General features: G+C 40.4%; 2 protein-coding genes across 8 annotated transcripts in view; one reads left to right on the top strand and one right to left on the bottom strand.

Annotated features, from left to right (window-relative positions):
• The window catches only part of ralgapa1 (Ral GTPase activating protein catalytic subunit alpha 1), a 61,610-nt gene extending 50,497 nt beyond the window's left edge, over positions 1-11,113 (top strand). For 6 of the 7 annotated variants that reach the window (XM_032548303.1, XM_032548309.1, XM_032548308.1 and 3 more), the window contains 2 exons: positions 5,938-6,062; positions 9,131-11,113. In XM_032548303.1, coding sequence (XP_032404194.1) covers positions 5,938-6,062; positions 9,131-9,276 — 271 coding nt within the window. In that variant the 3' untranslated portion in view covers positions 9,277-11,113. Of the gene's footprint in view, positions 1-5,937; positions 6,063-7,187; positions 7,217-9,130 lie in introns of all 7 variants that reach the window. The other variant, XM_032548305.1, reaches the window with a different exon arrangement.
• Positions 11,114-11,147: 34 nt separating this feature from the next.
• On the bottom strand, positions 11,148-13,882 carry insm2 (insulinoma-associated 2). The gene has a single exon (XM_032548310.1). It carries the CDS (start codon positions 13,462-13,464, stop codon positions 11,674-11,676), a length of 1,791 nt encoding a protein of 596 aa, XP_032404201.1. The 5' UTR covers positions 13,465-13,882; the 3' UTR covers positions 11,148-11,673.
• Between the last annotated feature and the right edge of the window lie 4,852 nt (positions 13,883-18,734).

Here is an 18,734-nt window from a genome sequence, read left to right as displayed (position 1 = left end):
CTCATCGTTGGCGTACGTGGACACACACACACTCGTAATGAAATCACAAAGCCTCCATATCATTGCTATCACAGAAAGATATAAACCCATTAGCTTGTTCCTTTGGGCACAGAGGCACACACATACAAGCACAGGTTTATCATTACACGCTGCAAAGCTTTTCCAATTGTATTATCCCTCTGATGTCCTTCCCTCTGTTGTCTGTTCCAATGCCTGGGGTGGAGAGGACAGATAGTGTGTGTGTGTTGTCGAGATGCTAACCGAGATTGTGTGTTCCTGAAAGAAGAGGTATCTTACAGATGAGCTTTAGAGGATTTTCTCATTTTTAAACATAATTTTGAGCCTCTCAAGAAAATTACAAAGTTGTCTTGGTAACGGGACAAACGGAGAGGATCTTCTTTTTTATGCATAAACAAAGCATCAGTGTCACAAGGTTACTTAATTTGAACTTTTGACTTTGATCATCCTTGTAACAACTGTTGACTCCGTTAAATGACGTTAATGTCTGTAACTCAGTCAGCCTCAGTGTCTATGAAAATCTCATGAATTATTGATAGAATAACGTTTTTATGAATTATAACTCAGAACTGCTCATGGCGTTTTTAACAACTGTCCCTTTAGAGAAAGAAGTTTGAATTTCTTTTACAAACTTTTCAAATTTCCAAAAAGCGAGCTAACTGTGAACTACTACATCTAATATTGATCAATGTCAACTTTTTGTCAAAAAATAAATGAATAAAAGCACCTAAATAAATGAACCCATTCTCAAGATGAACCAGTAATTGTGCGATGTGGTAAGAAAGCTGGGACGGAATGAAACCAGCGTTTCTGTAAAATGGTAAGCAAATCTTTTTAACTCTGAAGGCAACATTAGTGTCTATAATGTTCAATTCAGTTTGTTTATGTAACACCGATTAAGAGCAAATGTCATTTAAAGGAAATCTACAAGACAGTCTGTTACATTCATTGCCATTTGATTCTTTTTTTTTTTTAAATGCAAGCTTAGTTTATGTGTAGAATAATTTCTAAGGAACCCAACAAAGGTGTTGAGTTGTTCATTTTGCACTAATCCCTCTTATTCTACCATAATTTCCAGGCTGTTGAGTACATCCGAGTATAAACTGCACCCACTAACTTTGAAAAGAGAAAAAAAGAAGGTCTTCACATTATGTGTACTGTAGTTTTTTGGGTTTTTTTTAAGTTTAATAATTATTTGATTTTTTTTTTTACCTCCCTTATTACTAGCAAAACTGTGGGGGGAAAAAAAACTCCAAAATGATCTTTTGTGTCAAAATGTCCTGTGCGAACATCTGCGTGACATATTCAGCTTCATGTAAACCAAAACTACAAACACACATTCTCCATACAAACATTGCCATACACACACACATCCCAGCAGTGGTCCCAGCTCCTAATGTGCTAACAAGCTCCTTTCTCCTCCCCCCGTCTCCTCCTCTGCTCCTCCAGCCACCCTCCGTCTCAAGCGATCACAGGAGTCGAACTCCGTCACAATGAGCTGCGCAACGGGGGAAGGGAAGGGAGCGCCAGGGATGGCATGAACACTTCACTCGCTTCTATCTTTTCAGCCACGCACGAGAAAATGAGTTTCTGACTCGACACAAAAGAGCCTCTTTATCCACCCCCTCTCCTCTCTGCTCTCCTCTTCTCCCTTTTTCCTGTCTTTCTCCCCTCATAATTTCCCTTTCTCTCTGCTTCTCCATCTGAAAGAGATATTTTTCAGCTAATGACTTTATAAGAGGAGCCATCTGAAATTCAATTACAGAAGATTTCATAGTGGCGACCGCCATTTGGATGGAGGGAAGTAGGGTTGGATGGATGGAGGCAGAGATGTGTGAACATCTATTTTCTATGACCTCTCGCTGATTTTGACTTAATTTTTTTTTTCTTTCAAATATAAACTTAATTTGTGTTGCATGTCTTCTGTAGAGAAACCAGAATTAGAAAAACAGTCATTAGAAATTAATTGAAATTAAATTTCAGCTGCTGTTTCTAATGTCAAGAATGAGCATTCTGCCTCAAAGAAGTCAAATTTATAGCAACATAAGCTAGGAGGTGACATCATTGAGAAACTGAAATCGCATTTAAACGCAAAATTAAATTTATTCGTAAAAGGAGAATCTCCTGGTTTCTGGCTTCAGTCAAAGCTTTTTCACAGCAGTTTGCTCTGAAGACAAACAGAGTTGACATCACAAGCAGGCCGGAGATTGGGTGAAAGTTTGTTGTTTTTGTCTGTTTCCCACTATAATTGCCAAACATGATGAGATAAAAGTACAAATATATTTAAAGCAGATTTGATCACCCTGCACTGCTAACTACTGCAGCTTATAGCCACTCTTTACTGTCAGATTTCAGGTTTTTTCCCCCTATATTCTTTAGATGGATTTTTCTTTTATGGGATCATTTTGCTGATAAACTTGCATCGAACTTTCATGGATTATAAAACATTTCAGCTTTCTAAGTTGGATTACTCATGCTTTTTGTTTTGCGTTTGTTGTGTTTGTGGGTGGGAATGTCCAGGAGGGGTTCTAAAATTCTGGTAAATATATAAATATATAATATTATTTTATAACTTATATTAAGTTCTTAATGTTTTAAGCATTATGTCAGTTATTGTTTACCTTTTTTATTTATTATTTATATTCTCAAAACAAATTTACCAGAACCTATTTATTTTAGTTTGTGTTAAAGTACTTTTAATTAACACGTTCTTTTTTTTTTTCTTTTTCTTTGTTATTTTTTTTGCTTATTTTCGGTAAGCCTAGCATAACTTGTTAGTTTAGCTTATCTTAGTTTGACTCATTTTTAAGAGCTAAAAGTTGTTTTTCTTTTCTTTATTTAGAATTTACATAGTTCTTATTATGTGATTCTTTCCAAAAATATGCCAGGTTATTGGAGATGGTAAATTGCAAACTTTTAAACTTTTGTTTTGCTTGTGGAAATGCTGTTGCACATTTAAACAACTAGATCAAGCTTTCTTCTTCTACTGCTTTACATTAGTTGGCAAGCGACTCTGTGCATTACCCCCACCTTGTGGAAACAACCCGTTACAACCAGAATTTGATAATCAGACCAGTCATTTATCTAGCCTTACAGGTCTTGTGTGGGATTGTTTTAGTATAATATATTATCTCTAAGTATTTGACAGTCATTGTCAAATACTTACACTGGCTACATTAGTTTGCAAATAAGTATACATTCTTCACTTTTTACCAAAATCCCTGATTTCAATAATATAATTTGCGCTTCAGGTCAGTTTAAAAGAAACTCTTTCCTCACCTTCAGTTTTAAATTTCCTCTTTATCAATACATCGGCCAACATTACTGACTAGTTTTAACACGTTTGCTAATAGATCCTTCTCTCCTTGCTGTAAAAAGTTGCGGTATTGTTTAGTGGCAGAGCTTCCTCATTGGTGTCAAGGTGTGTGTAGCATCAGTCTTGTATGTCAGTCCCTCCAAATGTTCCCTTCCTCGTTGTAGGGGAGTTTGTGACATGGTGACATGAGTCTGCAGGTGGAGACCCTCGCTGAGATGAACAAAGAAGGATCGAGGAGGCTGGACGAGTCAGGTTGCAGAAAAGTAAAGTGATGTTCTTGTCATTTATCTCAGCAGTGGCACCGCGTTTCTGTATGTTTTCCTCCGTGTTCGTGCTCTGTTTCCCCATCTCTCCAGACCTCTTTCTTTCCAGCAGGTGTCCTTTAAACCTTTTCACCTTTTCAAAAAAAACGCTGCAGCCATCACAAAACCTCCTATTTTCACTTTCCCTGCTGCTAAACATGTTATTAAAACTTGATATGAAAATGATTAGGTGTGGTTTGCTTGCCCCTAATTGCGTTTCATCCACCTCTCTCACACTGACTGGAAGGGGGGAACAAGTGCAACGCAGGGGAGCGAGGGAAGCAGGAAAAGGCAAACGGTGTGATCGCATGGCGACTCGGGGTGAGAGACGGTGGATTCACGCTTTGCATTCACCTGCTGCTCTTCCCTCGGCTCCCTCCGGATGACGTCCATTCACATACTCGCTTTGTTGTTCCCTTATTGTTACTTAAATATTGCCCTCCTTTCTCACCTTCTCTGCCACTCGCTGCAGGATTCTCACCCCTCTTCCTCCTGTCTCCCGTTGTCTTTTTGCAACTTCTCTTCCACCGTCATAATCTCACTTTGTTTGCACCTCACGTTTTGTAGGGATAAAGAGTTGAAAAGTGTTTTAGAAACAATCATTTTTTGTGAATAACGGGGGAGGGGAGACTCCTCAATGTCCCGATTACTCTCCTCAAAGTTTACCCGAGTTTCCTCCTTTGCTTCTTTCTCCTCGATCCGGCCGACTGCACTTTAAAGGAGCCATATTGTTATTACCATCGTCCCTAACCGAATCAGTTACCATTAGACCTGAATCTTTCTCCTTGTGTCCCATAGACCAGCTCTCTAACCCAATAGAAAACCCATGGGCGCTATTACAGATGGCTGCCCCGTTTCGCGAGGCACAAACACACAGATTTCATTCTGAAGATTCATTGGCCTAATCCCATCACACACTCAGACATTAACCCATGCACTTACGTACACACACACGCAGGCGATTTTATCAAACGCAGGCACACAGACGCAAAAACACGCTCCCATTGAAAACCCCTAGTTATTGGAGCTCAATGAGTAAATGGTAATGCTATTGGACTATATTGGTGGATGACGGGGGCTGGTCGGGGTGTGTGTGTGTGTGTGTGTGTGGGGGTGTGTGTGTGTGTGTGTCATTATGGCTGGATGTATGAGACAAACTAAAGAAGAGAGGGCAGATGTCATTGTATCAATGAGGTTATCTCTAATGGGTGGACAGTTGAAGTTCTGCCTTTCATTCACACAGATCACTGCTTAAACCAGAGCCGCTTTCTGAGCTGCTCAGTGTGACAGAGAGCGATGGAAGTGCTCATGTTTATGTCTTATTTTGTTTATTTCATTTAGTGTTTGGAGTTTCGATTTTCTCGTTCACATGGGAATTTTTCTTCATAGAATCCATTAGATGAAATAAGATGAAAACTATTTTCTTGGAATTCTTGTTTTCATTTAACGTGTTTTGCTTTTTTGCAGTCAATGTCGTTTTTAGTCATTACATAAATTTGTTTACAAAAAAGGTAGTTATACATTAGTTACTTCTTGACAAAGCAATCAGCTGTTAAGGATATGAAATTTTATTTTATGCAAGCTCATAAACTACAAAATTGCCAAATTCTTTTACGTAAAATATTTGATTTTATAGGCTCTTGGTGATTTTAAATGAAATTATGACAACATTTACTTTTATTCATTCTTTAAACTAGTTTTTAGTAAATAATGCTGTTTTGATTCTCTTTTTAAAATTAATTTTATGATCTGCTAGTATAGTATATTTGATTTCATTTGATTAAACAATTTTTAAATAAGCAAATTATAAATTATGTTATATAAACGTATCTTTATAATAGCATTTTTCTTAAGTTTAAATTGGCCCAATAAAACGTTTTATTTAGTTCATGCTCTGTTTTCTGCATGAGCTCCAACAGGTTCTTAAATTTGTTCTTCGTGACATATTGGGGGGTTTGGGGTTTTTGTCGTTATTCACGTTAATTTGCAAGATTGTACATGTTTCGAATACACCCATTAAAGGGAATTTCTTTTATCTTACTATATTTTATTTTATTGTATGTATTGGCTTGTGTACATCATGAATTTATTATTTTGCCTCTTAATTTAATGAATTTACATATTTACAACTTGCATTCCTTACTGTACTAAAAAAAAATTGTGCTTTATTTTAGCTGATCCTATTTCTATTGTTACCAAAATCCTCCAACTCCAGGAAAAAAAGATTAGGAGAAAAATATAATTTTGGCTTCTTTTACTTGACAACGTTTTGGTGAAGTTTAGCCTTGACTTCGACCTCAGCTATGAGGAGCGAGCCCGATATCTAGAAACCATTGTGCAGCACCACCAGGAGCCAACCACGTTTGAGGATTACGCTGCTCGAGTCTACAGCCCAGCTCCCTGCACTCACCCGCCCTCCGACACAGGTAAGGCCAGAAACCCAGTCAGGCGACATTTTAACACTTCAGTGTTTCTCACCTTTCCCCCTCAGCGTTTGTGAAACAATTCAGTGAACTGATTTTTGTTTGTTATTATAAAACTTCTTCCGTTTTGGGATCAAAATGTCCCCACTTATGTTGGATTATTAATTTTTCCGAAGTAGAGCGCTTCCCCTTCCCACAGCCTGGCAGCTCACAGTCTGAATCCCAGCCACAGTTTTCAATTCAAAGCTGCGCTCGGCCTTTTTCTCTCTCCAGAGCATCTCTGAGGAGTTGGGCAACATCTGATCGGCAATAGAGATGCCAGCCACACACGTGGGAATCATATGTGACTGTTCTGTGAATCTTTACACTGATTCACTGATTTTTAGCAAAACATTAAACTTTTGCTTTGTCCTAAGACGCTCATTTAATTGTAATTATTCACAGTGACTTCTGCATGTAGGCCATTCGTCGTATCAATAACAGGAAGTTACATTTATCGTAAAGTGGTGCAACTTTATTATGCAGGCGTGTTTTAGTGTAGTATTTCTGTTTCAGTGTTAAATGTGTGATTGTGTGTGGGGTTTTCTAAATATCTTCCTGCTCCTCATTTTACCTTCTAATCTGTTTAAAGCATCAATATCTTTTTTTACCAAGATAATCTTAATCAACCTACTTTAAGGCTGAATTACATCTGGCATAACCCAGTTCACGTGTGTCTCGCTCCCCTGAAATATGTACTCTATAATCAGATGTAATTTGCTCAGTGTTGGTTTGTCAGTACTTTGCTTCAGTTGCAAACTTCAGGGCACAGGATCAGGCACTTTACATTTTGACTTTTGATGTATAAGTCCAGATATTACCCAAAATCATAAGTTTGTGAACAACACCTGGACATTAAAGATCCTGTGCTTTGAAAAACGTCTTTGTCTTTCTGTCCTTTTGATTTAACCTGCAGTGCCCCTCCCCTAGCAGTAAAGTGACGATCTTCTCTTCTTCTGTTTTTGTTTGTTTAATTTCACCAATTCTATTTATTATTTTTTATTCTTTTATGCTGTTATATTTTTTTTCCTCCTTCATTTTTTTTCTTTTTTTTGTTTTGTTTTCTTTCTGTTCCCCTCTTTCCTTTAGATCGTTTTGTCTCACTGTATAGCTAAAAGGTAAGCCTGGTTACGTGATTGAAAAGCTTTTCTCTGGTTCGCTCGTCCCTCTGACATTCCAGCCTAACGTTTCTCTCTTCGACTCCTCCACCACGTTGTGTTTTTTGCCGTTTCTTCCTGTGTGTTTTTGAAATTGTATGCAGGTCTGCATGTTAATAACGGCAGTCTCTTTCTCTTCAAAAGGAGGTTTCACTTTCGGCTACCGGGGTAGTTTGATGTTGCCATAACTTCTGCTAATGTTTGCTCCATGGATTCAGATCCGAACTTGATCCATATTAGACACCAAACTGCTCTGAAGTGAAAGTGAGACTTCCTCCTCTAATGATGAGACATTTTAAGCCCTCCTCTTCGTTCAGTCGCTTGGTGATTTTCATGGTTGTTCTGTTAACCTGAGGCATCACTCTGACCTGGTGAATCTTGACATCTAACCTTGCTGTTTGCTCCTGTCCTCCTGGTTTTTATGTGACGTCACACTGCTCTTGCGCTCTCTCTATCTCACTCACTCACTCACGTTACTGCGGGTAAGCAGCCCTCCACTCATACACAAGCTGTCTGAATGTGAACTTTGAACTAACGCTGTATTGATCATGTTTTACTCATAACGTAAAGTTTAAATAAATCAGGTTTTTGTGTCTTAATAGTAAAACAGGTTGTTGGTCTGTGTTTTGTCCTCCTTTGTTGAATGTTTTCAGATTCTTTACTACATATAGTTCTGTTTCTTTTTCTTGTCATTCATTCATTTTTGTGTATTTTCTTTCTCCTCTCTCAAACTCCTTCCTTCTTTCATATTTTCTGTATCTCTGTTTATGTTTTTCTTACTTTACCTCCTCTGTTTCCCTGAATTACATCTTTCCCACACTTCCTGTCTGCTCTTGTTCTTCTTTTTTCCTTCGTTCCACATTGTGATCCATGCTTGTCATTTGCTTTTATCCCAATTCTTATAATCCTCCTACTTTATTTATGTTCTTCCACTCATTTAATTTTTCCTCCATTTTTCTCTTCTGTTTTTACCTTATGTTACTCAATTTAAATTATATTTTAACCTACTTTACTTTATCTTTCTTGCTTTCCTTTTCTTTTCCCTTCCTTCTTTTGCTTTCTTTCCCTTATGTTGCTTTACATAATTTCCTTTTCTTCCCTTAACTGTAACTTAACCTACTTTGCCCTATTTAATTTTTCCTCACTTTATTTTTCTTTGTGTACTTTATTTGATGTAACTTACTTTCCCCTTCTTCACTTTACTTTTCCTTACCTCCCTTTCCTGTCAGCGTTTCTCTTTTCCATTTTTCTCCCTTCTTCTCTTCGGAAGAGCATAGCGTTTTGTATCTTATGGTCCCTAAACCTGTTGACAGCTTAAACCAGCAGAGGGAGAAGAGCAGAGGCTTAAAGCAGAAGGTCCTTCATGCTGGCTGTGAATGGTATGAACTGGAGAAAAAAACTGTAGTCTGACAGCATCGACAGCATTTTAATGTTTTTGTAACTAAACCCCAAAAGCTGCAAATAGTTGAGCAAATTAGCATCAGTAAAATTCATTGGCCATTTATTGTTAATAAAGTATTTCTGTGTTAAAAACGCAGACTGGTGAGCTCCTTCATGGTATTTTTCTATCTGTCAGCACGTCTTAGGGATTTAGGGAACAAAGATACAAAATGACATTGAGCTTCCAGAGCCTCTGCTGTAGTTTTGTTTGTCTGTCTGGTAGCTGCCTGTCTGTGAGTCGTTTTGCGTCCTTTGTTTGTCTGTTGGATTAGTTTGACTGAGAATCTCTGCAGTCTGCCTCAGTCTACCTTTTTTTGGGATAAGATGTAATTTTCTTGTTCTCCCCTTATCCTGTTTCTGCTCATCCACCCTTCCCCCCGCTCGCCTCACCTACCCTTGCATCAAACTTCTCCTCTTCCTCCCCCAACTCCTTAGGCTCCTGCTTAGAGATGCTTCGGGGAGAAAGTCCGGCTCTTGGGGAGGCCGGGATCGACTCACCGTCCCCCATGTCTCCTCGAACTAGCAAGACCCGCATGTCGATGAAGCTGCGACGGTCCTCTGGATCCGCCAATAAGACTTGAGTCTCTCCAGTTGATCACTTCATCCTCACGGATATAGCTTAGTGTCGCATCTCACATCCATCAGGGGTGAACAATGGCTGTTTTTCCTGCACTGAACACACACGCACTTACAAATATACATCTGGTATAATCTCACTGTGTAAATCTGCAGCTTTGCTTTCATAAAACACTCACTCCAATGCTGCTGAAGAACTTAAGCTGTGCAGTATTAGATCACACCAACACGTGCCATGTGAGGAAGTTATCAAACACCTGTGTTACCAAGACTGCAAAACCGTATTAAAAATGAACTGTGCCACATCATACACTGCTCTGCAAGCAATGCTAGAGAGGACATTTGGTTGGATGAAACGTCAGAACAAACACATCAGTATATTTGCAGCTAGCTGCAGGAGAAAGTGTTTTTCTTATCGAATGCAGACATATTTGTGGAAGTTAGAAAGGTTCAGAAATCACAACCTAGGTCATGCTGTCAACTGTGGACAAGCACTGATATTCATTGCATTTGTTTTGTCTTTTTTTATGTAAATTGTGCTTTCACTCAAACAAAATTGTCAAATGCTGTATTTTTATTTGTCCCTCCAAAAACAAGATTGCTTCTTTTTTTTTTTGCTTCTTTGACTATAAATATGTATTCTGTATATCTTTACGAGTATAAATATATATATACATATATATATATATTAGATACGTGGATATCTATGAGAGTATGTACAGTGTGACGAAGCTTGTTGTGTAAATAAGATTACAAGAAAAGCTGCCAAAGCCAAAACTGTGGTTTAACCTCAGAGCATGTGTTTGCTATAAATAAAAACATAGGTCAACACTACAGAATGTTACATTTAACTAGAGCATTTTTCTTCATCAGTTTGCACTTCATCATCTGGAAATTTAGAAATGAGCCCGTTTAGTTCACATTGTTAATTAGGCGGAGGGTCTCTCTGGTTTGACTTTCTTTCCACAGACTTCAGCTGATGTCAGGTTTTACAACTCCAGCATTTCACTTGTTGCTAAATGGGTCCTGATGGAAAAGACGACAAAAACCAGATTGAGAGCCAAAGATAAGAGATTTTAGAATATGTATATTTTAGCATTAATCCGCTCTCTGTTTAGCGACTTCACAAATCTCCAGATCAAATTAGATGGGCTGATTTGGAGAAAATGTTACTTTGGTTTCCCTTCACATATCCATTGCCCAGTATTAGTTTAGTTTTCTTTTTGCAGTCTCAGCCATATATTTTTATAAAAATAGATGAAGAAATAAATGAAAGGAAAGGGACTGTACTTTTTTTTTTTTTTGATAAAATGCCATTCTTTAATAAGACCGATTAAATGTTTCCTTTGTGTTTTAGAGTTGAGCTGAGTGCTGGTCCCTTTAAATTATTTTTAGAGGTCAAAATACAATTTATTGTTATGAATTCTGCTCCGTCCCAGCTCTTAAATCTGCCCATGTCTGCATGCTCATCATCTCTTAATTTGTCCCTTTCTTAATCAGTTTCCTGGAAAATAATTTAACAATACTCAGTTTAAAACCTGATAAGCATAAGCCAAAAATAAAATAAAACAAATGTTTCTTCTGCGAGATGAGGAAGAAAGTCACATTTAAGTTGAATTACCCGCCACCTCTGTAGGCTCTGGATGTCCACATGTTGGCAGATGTTTGTAACTACTGATGTAAAAAGAAACTGCATTTCAGCACTAACTGCATGTTTTCAGCAAACACACACACACATGCTCGCAAACTCAGCAAACCTGTAAACAGTGTAGCTGTTTCAAACACAAAATAAAGTGTCAATGTGCAACAATGGACTTTAACAATAAAGGATTTGTACCTGTGGTTCCTGAATGTTTATTGATGTGACAAAAAAAGGTGATCATCAATATGTTTATTGACAGTAGCTTGGAATCAGTTACACAGTGAACGTAGAACATATTAAAATAGATCTGTACAAGCTTCTAGGAGCTTCGGTTGTATTTCTAACTCCATAGTCATTTTTAAAATCAATACTGATATGAATTATGTAGCAATCTGTTACATTGAATGCTTTGTTTCTGTATGAAAATATCATAGAGCTGAAACTTTATCAAAACACGTTACCGTAATTTTTTTTTCTATCAACTTAATAAGGAATTGCTTCAAAGTCCATACCGGTTTATTGGCTGTTTCAGCACCAAGGACAGCGACCCTCAATTCTATTTAAATTTCTCCACGTAGATTTTAATGCCTTGCGTTTCATTACAGGATATATAATTGAAGATTACTTTACCGTGTTAATCAGAAAAACGGAATTAAGTTTTAAATTAAAGGCACAGGGACAGCTTAGTCCGAATACACAAAACAAAATCTACATTTAAGTTTGGCTCCTGTCATTGGTAATCGATCAGTCTGATCATTTTTTATGGTCGTACTGTCATCTGCAGCAGCATCACCTGTCGATTCTCGGTGGGGTGAGACTTGTTGATGTGTCTCGTGAGCCCAGGGGAGCTGAAGAACGTGGACGGACAGTACTTGCACGTGAAGATCTGTTGCTGCTCGCGCTCCCTGCCGCTGCCCTCCTCTCTGTGCGCGTGGAACCCGTCCGCTGCCAGCGCTCCCCCCAGCGTTTCCGCCAGCAGCTCGTCCCTCATCGCGTGCCACACGCGGTGCTTGTCTCGGATTTCCACCGACGGGAACCGCGCGCCGCACAGGTGACACAGGAACACCTGGCCGCTCTGGACACTGCCGGTGTCGCGCGCTTGGCTGTAGGACGATGGGGTTGGTGAAGCGCGCGCTGTCATCTCGTGCGCGGCCAGGTGTTTCTTCAAGTAAGCCTGCCGGCGGAACTTCTTCCCGCAGTAGCGGCACTCGTACAGTTCCTCCTCCGCTAAGGACCGGACGAAGGTCAGCGGCGGCTGCTGCTGCTGCTGCTCGCCCGGGGTCAGACGCAGAAGTCCGGACGGAGGGCTGTCCGCGGCTCTCACGTGCTGCTGCAGGTCCGGGTTCCGGTAGTGAGTGGAGGAGGAATCGGGAGTGTCTCGGGTCCGACCGTGGAGCAGCAGCACGCGGGAGCTGTCCAGGTGCTGATTGGTGTGCGCGCGCAGCAACTCATTCTCCTTTCCCTCCAAGTCCACCGGCTGCCGCTCGTGCGTGACGAAGGCTCGTGCCTCCTTTAGCGGCTGGGTCCGGTTCGCGTGACCTTCTATGCCCTGGTTGTTTACCGGACGTGGTTTGTGCCAGCGCCGGTGGGAGGCCAGGTTGGCGGGACAGCTGAAGACCTTGTCGCACTCGGGGCAGCGGTACTCCACGCGCACTATGCGGGAGCATTTGTGCTGCGCGAGGGAGAAGGGGTCGGGGTACTCCTCCTTACAGAGCTGGCAGATAAACTCTCCGAGGGGCTGAGTCCCGGTGGGAGCAGACCTCCTCAGCTCCGGACTCTCCTTCTTGATGCGCAGACCCAGAACCGGAGACGTGGTGACCTCATCCTCGAAGTTCTGTCTCCGGTTCGGTTTGGGTTTCTTCGTCTGCTTAGTGCTGAGTTTGTTCTGGTGGTCCGAATCAAGGTACGAGCGCTTTCTTGTGGCGTTCTCTTGACCCATCAGGGTCAGAGACGGGAACAAGTGCACGTGAGCCAGATTCGGGTCGTACTTGTCATTGTGACCATAGGACTGCGCGTGGAGACGGTTGTTGCTGCTGCTGCCGCCGCCGCTTGCGAGCAGCCTCTCGATGGAAGCGGACACGGAGGTCGGTGCGGCGCTCACCAGGAACGGCAGGTCCGGTAGGTCCGGTACCGGGGAGCACGGCTGCTGTTCGCTCTCCACGTGCTGCTCCAGCAGCCTCGTTCCCACTGGTTTGACTGGACTACAGGACTTGTTTATGGTCGGTTCGTGTGGAGGTGGGTAGAAACAGGGGAAGTCACCGTCCACACTCAAAACGTCCACCTCGGCCTCCGGTAACTGTGCGCGCCGGTCAGCTTCCGCCTCCACCGCGGGCTCCACGTGGGGGCTCCACGCCTCCCTGCCCGGATCCTCGCGGAGTTCCAGCGATGCTCCACCTGGAAGGTGATTCAAGAGTCCCACTGAACCGTAGCTCTCAGCCTCCGCGCGACTCCGGTCACAGCTGGGCGCTTCAGGTGTGCCGGTGCCGTCGCTTCGTGCGCGGTACGTCGCCGAACCTCGGCGGTTCCGCTTTACCAAGAATCCTCGAGGCATCGTGATGATGGCGAGGATGTTGCGAAAGAACAGCTCGTGTGTGGAGACTGACTTTGAAGTGCAGCTTTGAAGTGAAGAGAGGGAGGGATGGAGAGGCGCGCGCAGGTTGGATGAGCGCACGAGAGAGAGCGAGAAAACAATGTTTTTCTGTCACTAATTAGTTCAAACTTTGGAGACAGCGTCATAAATCTAGCTTTAGAGAATGAATTAAAGGGATTTTTCCACCCCATACTAACATCAGTGAGTCATAAAGGTGTTTAAATGACTCAAAAAATAAAAAAAACATGTCGCATAGAAAACGCAACTTTTTGACATTTCGAGACAGTGATTTCTGATAATTTAGAGAAAAAAATAATATTACATAAGATCAATGAGAAACATTTAAAACAAAAATGTCAGTCTGAAGAAAAGTACAATATGCGGCTGAGCTGATGGTGGCTCTGGTTTCCCTCATCTTCCTCTTCCCAAATTATCTGTAGCGTTTCGGTCAGGTGAGTTTCATGGCCAATCTATCACGGCGATATGATATTGATTAATCTGGTATTGATACTTTTGGAATCCTGGGCATGATGTACCAAATCCTGCTGAAAATGACATCACCATGTCCAAAGGACTTGTCAGAAGGAGAAAGCGTGAATTACTTTGGACAGTAAAATAAAGTGGAGCAACACCAAGAGATGACATGGCACCATAAAATCATCTGAGCCTGTGGAAACTTTAGTCTGGACTTCAGTTGCCTGGATTGCAAAATTTTCTATAAAGAAGACTTTAAACCATTTGGCAAACGTCCAGTAACCCATCTGGTTCAGGAGATGATCAACACAAGCACTGCAACAGTTTTGTGTGTGTGTGTGTGCGTGTGTGTGTGTGCGCGCACGCATGTGTGTGTATGGTCGCTCTTGAAGTGCCAACTACAGCCAATCAGCTTGCAAATCTCCACCAAACTGTTTTACTCCCCATATTGCTGCTCATCCATATAGCTGGTACCTTCTCATCTTAACCACAGTTTTTCCTTCCACTCAACTTTATAATAGTTAAAGCACCTTTAAAACTGCTAGCTTGTTTAGCCATTACCTTATGTTGTAGACCCTCCTTGTTAAGGATGTCAACAACTTTCTGCCTGATAAAGTCAACAATCTTCCCCTATGATTATGCTGAGCGTAACTTATGTGTAATAAAAAAAAATCTTTTTTATTATTATTGCTGTTGTAGTATTTTGAAGAACACTACTTAGCTGTAAGCCATAATCATTGTCAATCAACGAGTGTAAGGCGTCCATGTAATTAGAATTGTATTACCAAAATAGATATAAATTTAAAATTGTTGTTTCTGCAGCAAATATATCATTTAAAATTATTGTTTTGCTTCTGTTTTTGCTTTTTGACTCGAAATTTTCAGGGTAGACTTAAACAAGAATACCGAGTAAGATAAGTAACAGATTTAATGTTGGCTGTGTTCAACTTGGCGGATGTTCTGCTGTTATTCACGTTTTCTGCATTGAGTTCTCACTCATGCGTCTAATTTGTCATTCACTGCGCTTTCTCTTCCTATTCATGTCTTTTCCCGGGGTGTTTTATGACCATACTGGTTTTATTTTGCCCGTCTTACCATTGGGAGCTGTTCCAAGGTTTTGGGCTTGCCTGCTACCAATCAAGAGAAAAAACGGAACCAATTCTTTGTGTAGTTCAGTGTGCAAATAGAAACGGCTCCCATGGGACTCGGATCCCGATCTTATCTCTTTTAATACCGCTAATGACCGTTTCTGTGCCGCTGATGTGTGACAACACCGTGGGCATTGCTTTCCTCCTGAATGAGTCCCCCGAGAATCTGCTGTAGCTGATAAGAGATCGGAAAGAGATCGGTGCTTCTTGTCCGTCATCCAGCCCTCCGGGCTTTGGGGCCCCTCTGCGGGCCGGGCCAGGAGCTCTGCAACCCGGCCAGACGTGGGTCGGTGCCTGGAAGTATAGGGCCGCCTGGGGAATAGAGGTAGAGAGAGATGAGGATGGAGGAAAAGAGTCCCGCAGTAAACAACTAATTAAACCTCAACCACTAAAATATTGAAAGTAAATTAATACATTTTTAAAAAGCAGTTGAGAACAAGCATGATCAAGTATAAAGTTGAAAATGAAAGAACCATACGACACTAACAGTATTTTAAAAAATACAGAAATATGTGAGCCCATATTTCTAAAAGATGAGACTCTACAACTCTTTTTTTTATGCCTGCATATAAAATTAGATTTCAGAAATTATTTTCAGCAATTTCCAAAAAATTTTCTTATTCTTATTTTTCCAATGTCCTTTAAAAAAAAATCGTTGATGTCTCTGCCTGAAGTGGAGGAGTTCAATCTTCTTCAGCCTGTGGGAGTGGGAGATTAATTTAGATTGGAGCTTTTTTTTGCAGGAGGATGAGGGGAAAGACAAACCTCTCAGTTTATTATTGAAACCCATTTGCAGGATAAGTTTAGGGATCTGAGCGGAGGTATTCCTCCTGCACCTAAAATGAGCCACTTCAGGGAGAAAAATAATTTATTTAAAATAAAAATAAAAACAAAACTCAGCATGATGCTACCACCAAGCAGGTTTTCTCCAAGCATAATATTTCATTGGATCACAGAATCTTCTTCCTTATATCCTGGGAAAACTGCACTGGAAATTTCTTAAGAGTATTAAAATATGAACTTTTAAAACCAAATTTTAACACATTTGTTCTGGTGATCTGAGAAAGCACAAGCAATCAAAAACAATGTAAAGAATCTTTTGAAAGAGATTCTTTCAAACACCTATTTTTCTGTAGCTGAAGTTGCAAATCTTAAAATATCTGACTTTAATAGTGACAAAATAGCTTTAAAATAAATTATTTTACATATCAAAACATTTATTCATGAAAAACTTTGGGCTTAGATTTCAGCTTCAGTTAGCTGTTTGCCTCTGACCAGATTCAATGCTAACTTTACTGATCAAATGTTTGCATGTTAGGCAGTAAACATGATTTCAACAATGACAACATGACAAAAACATTCAAATAATATTCCAAGACTTACAAATAATTATTTTCTTACACACCTACAACAAAGGAATGTTTTTATTGTATTAATTCAAAGTAAATGAGGAATGGAAATATTATAACAGCAGAGTGATTTGTGAATCACAATATGAGTTTTTCAGCATTGAAAAAAATCTATATTATCCCTTAAAATTCTGTAAACTATCTGATTCAGAGTACCACTGCTGGTCAGGATGTGGAAACACCAATCATGCATTATTCTACACTCAGTGTCACATATTGACAGAGTGAATGCAAGATTTTAAATTAAAATAAAATAAATGTTGAATGTGCCTCCACCATAAAGCCAAAATCAGTGGAGGCCTGCATTCCTGTCTCCACATCAGATCTCTGAAGCTCAGTTAAAATGACCGCTGGGTTTTTGATCCCCCGTCTCTCAAAATGTTAATTTAATCTGGCCAGATCCAGTTCTTCGTCTTTGTATCAGAAGTTTATTATCTGAGGATGACTGAGAACAATGCTTTAGAGCACAGGCGTCAAACTCCAGGCCTCTAGGGCCGCTGTCCTGCAGTTTTTAGATGTGCCACAGGTACAAAACGCTGGAATGAAATGGCTTAATTACCTCCTCCTTGTGTAGATCAGTTCTCCAGAGCCGTGCTAATGACCTAATTATTCTATCCAGGTGTGGTGCAGCAGAGGCACAGCTAAAAGTTGCAGGACACTGGGCCTTGAGGACTGGAGTTTGACACCCCTGATTTAGAGGAATCTCCAGTGAAGCAAAACACAGTTTCTCTTAGTTCTGCAGGTGGTTCCTTTAATTATGACTTCTTTCATAGAAAGTCCTCATGAAATAGTTTGAAGTTTGTGGTTTTAATTTGACAAAATGATACGATTCAACAGGTATGAAGCTTCTGTAAGCCACTGAATGCTTCACATCGTTTGTGCCTAAAATTCAACCTTTATCTGGAGGTTTTCTACCACATCACCGATGACATGATGGTGATGTTTCTTCTGCTGCAAGAAGATTGAGAAAATCTTTATCTTAGTGCAACACCAATGCACACCTAAAGGAGTCAGATCACATCATGAGACGAAAGGGCGAGGTGGGAGTCAGGGCTGAAATAACATGAAGCAGACAGCTTTCAGTCATCTGAAGATGGGCTAAATTCTCTCAGTCAATCTCCTGTAAAAATATAAATCGATTCAGTGTGTAGAGGCTGCTGGCTTTAGGACATGGAGAGTGTGTGTGTGAATGTGTGTCTTTAGTTTGCATGGTATCGGTGGGCAGTGAGCTGGATAATTCCCCAGACTGCTGGAAATGACTCTATTGATCTGTGCTTCTCAGTCACAATCTTCTAAGGACTGCAGCTTGAACAGCCGGTCCATCCGTCTGTCTGGAATAACCTGGACCTTCCAGCCCGACTGGACGTACCGGGAAGTCTTCTGATCAGTTTTCAGTCATTCTTTAATATCTGTTTATTGTTTTTAACAACATTTCTCTCGTATTTTGTTTGCGATGGATCGACTGTTTTCAAAGTTACGCAGTCGCTTTGCAAATCTCAGATGTGCTGCCATTTTGATTTTAGATCATCTGGAAACCCTTTGCAAATAAGCAGTGTTTGTTCAGGCTTTTTTAAGATTTACTATTATGAGCTGTAACATTTTATATTCTAAATGTTACATGGTCAACTTCAGGGCTGTAAGGGGATCCTGTGGCTGAAAAATAAGACCAAATCATCACTGATCTGCTACTGTGACTGATATTTGCTGTGGTTTTCAATGGCCTTGTGCATTATGGTCAAATTGGTCCCATCTGTCCAAAGAACATTTTTTCTAGGCCTTGCTGGCATTTTTCCTCGGACAAAGACAAGATTTTCTAATTCACCGCTTTACAAACAAGCCACACATGTTCATTCTTTTTCTTACTTTTCTGTTACGGATGTTAGCATTGGGGATGCCAGCTGAGGCCTGTAGAGTCTGAGATGAAGGTTTTTCCTTTCTACATGGCATGGTCTGATCTTGCATTGAATTTCTGCGTTGCGCATTACTGGGAAGACTGGCAGATAAAATGTTTTCCATTTACTAATCTTTCTCTATGGTCAATAATAGATTGCAAATAGTTTGGAAATCCTCAGCAACGGCTGCTTCTCTAAATTCCTTGCTGATGTCTTTCCACTATTGTCCAGAGCAAAAAATTGCTAATAATATTACATTTTATAAGTAGCACCTGGTTACTATTTTCAATCTTTAATATTGGTACCAT

The sequence above is a fragment of the Xiphophorus hellerii genome, chromosome 19 (assembly GCF_003331165.1).
Source record: "Xiphophorus hellerii strain 12219 chromosome 19, Xiphophorus_hellerii-4.1, whole genome shotgun sequence".
Classification (NCBI taxonomy): Eukaryota; Metazoa; Chordata; class Actinopteri; order Cyprinodontiformes; family Poeciliidae; genus Xiphophorus; species Xiphophorus hellerii.
This window is presented reverse-complemented; position numbering and strand designations above follow the sequence as displayed.

Excerpts from the sequence above, each read along its gene's own strand:
- insm2 (XM_032548310.1), bottom strand. The coding sequence starts at position 13,464 with ATGCCTCGAGGATTCTTGGTAAAGCGGAACCGCCGAGGTTCGGCGACG.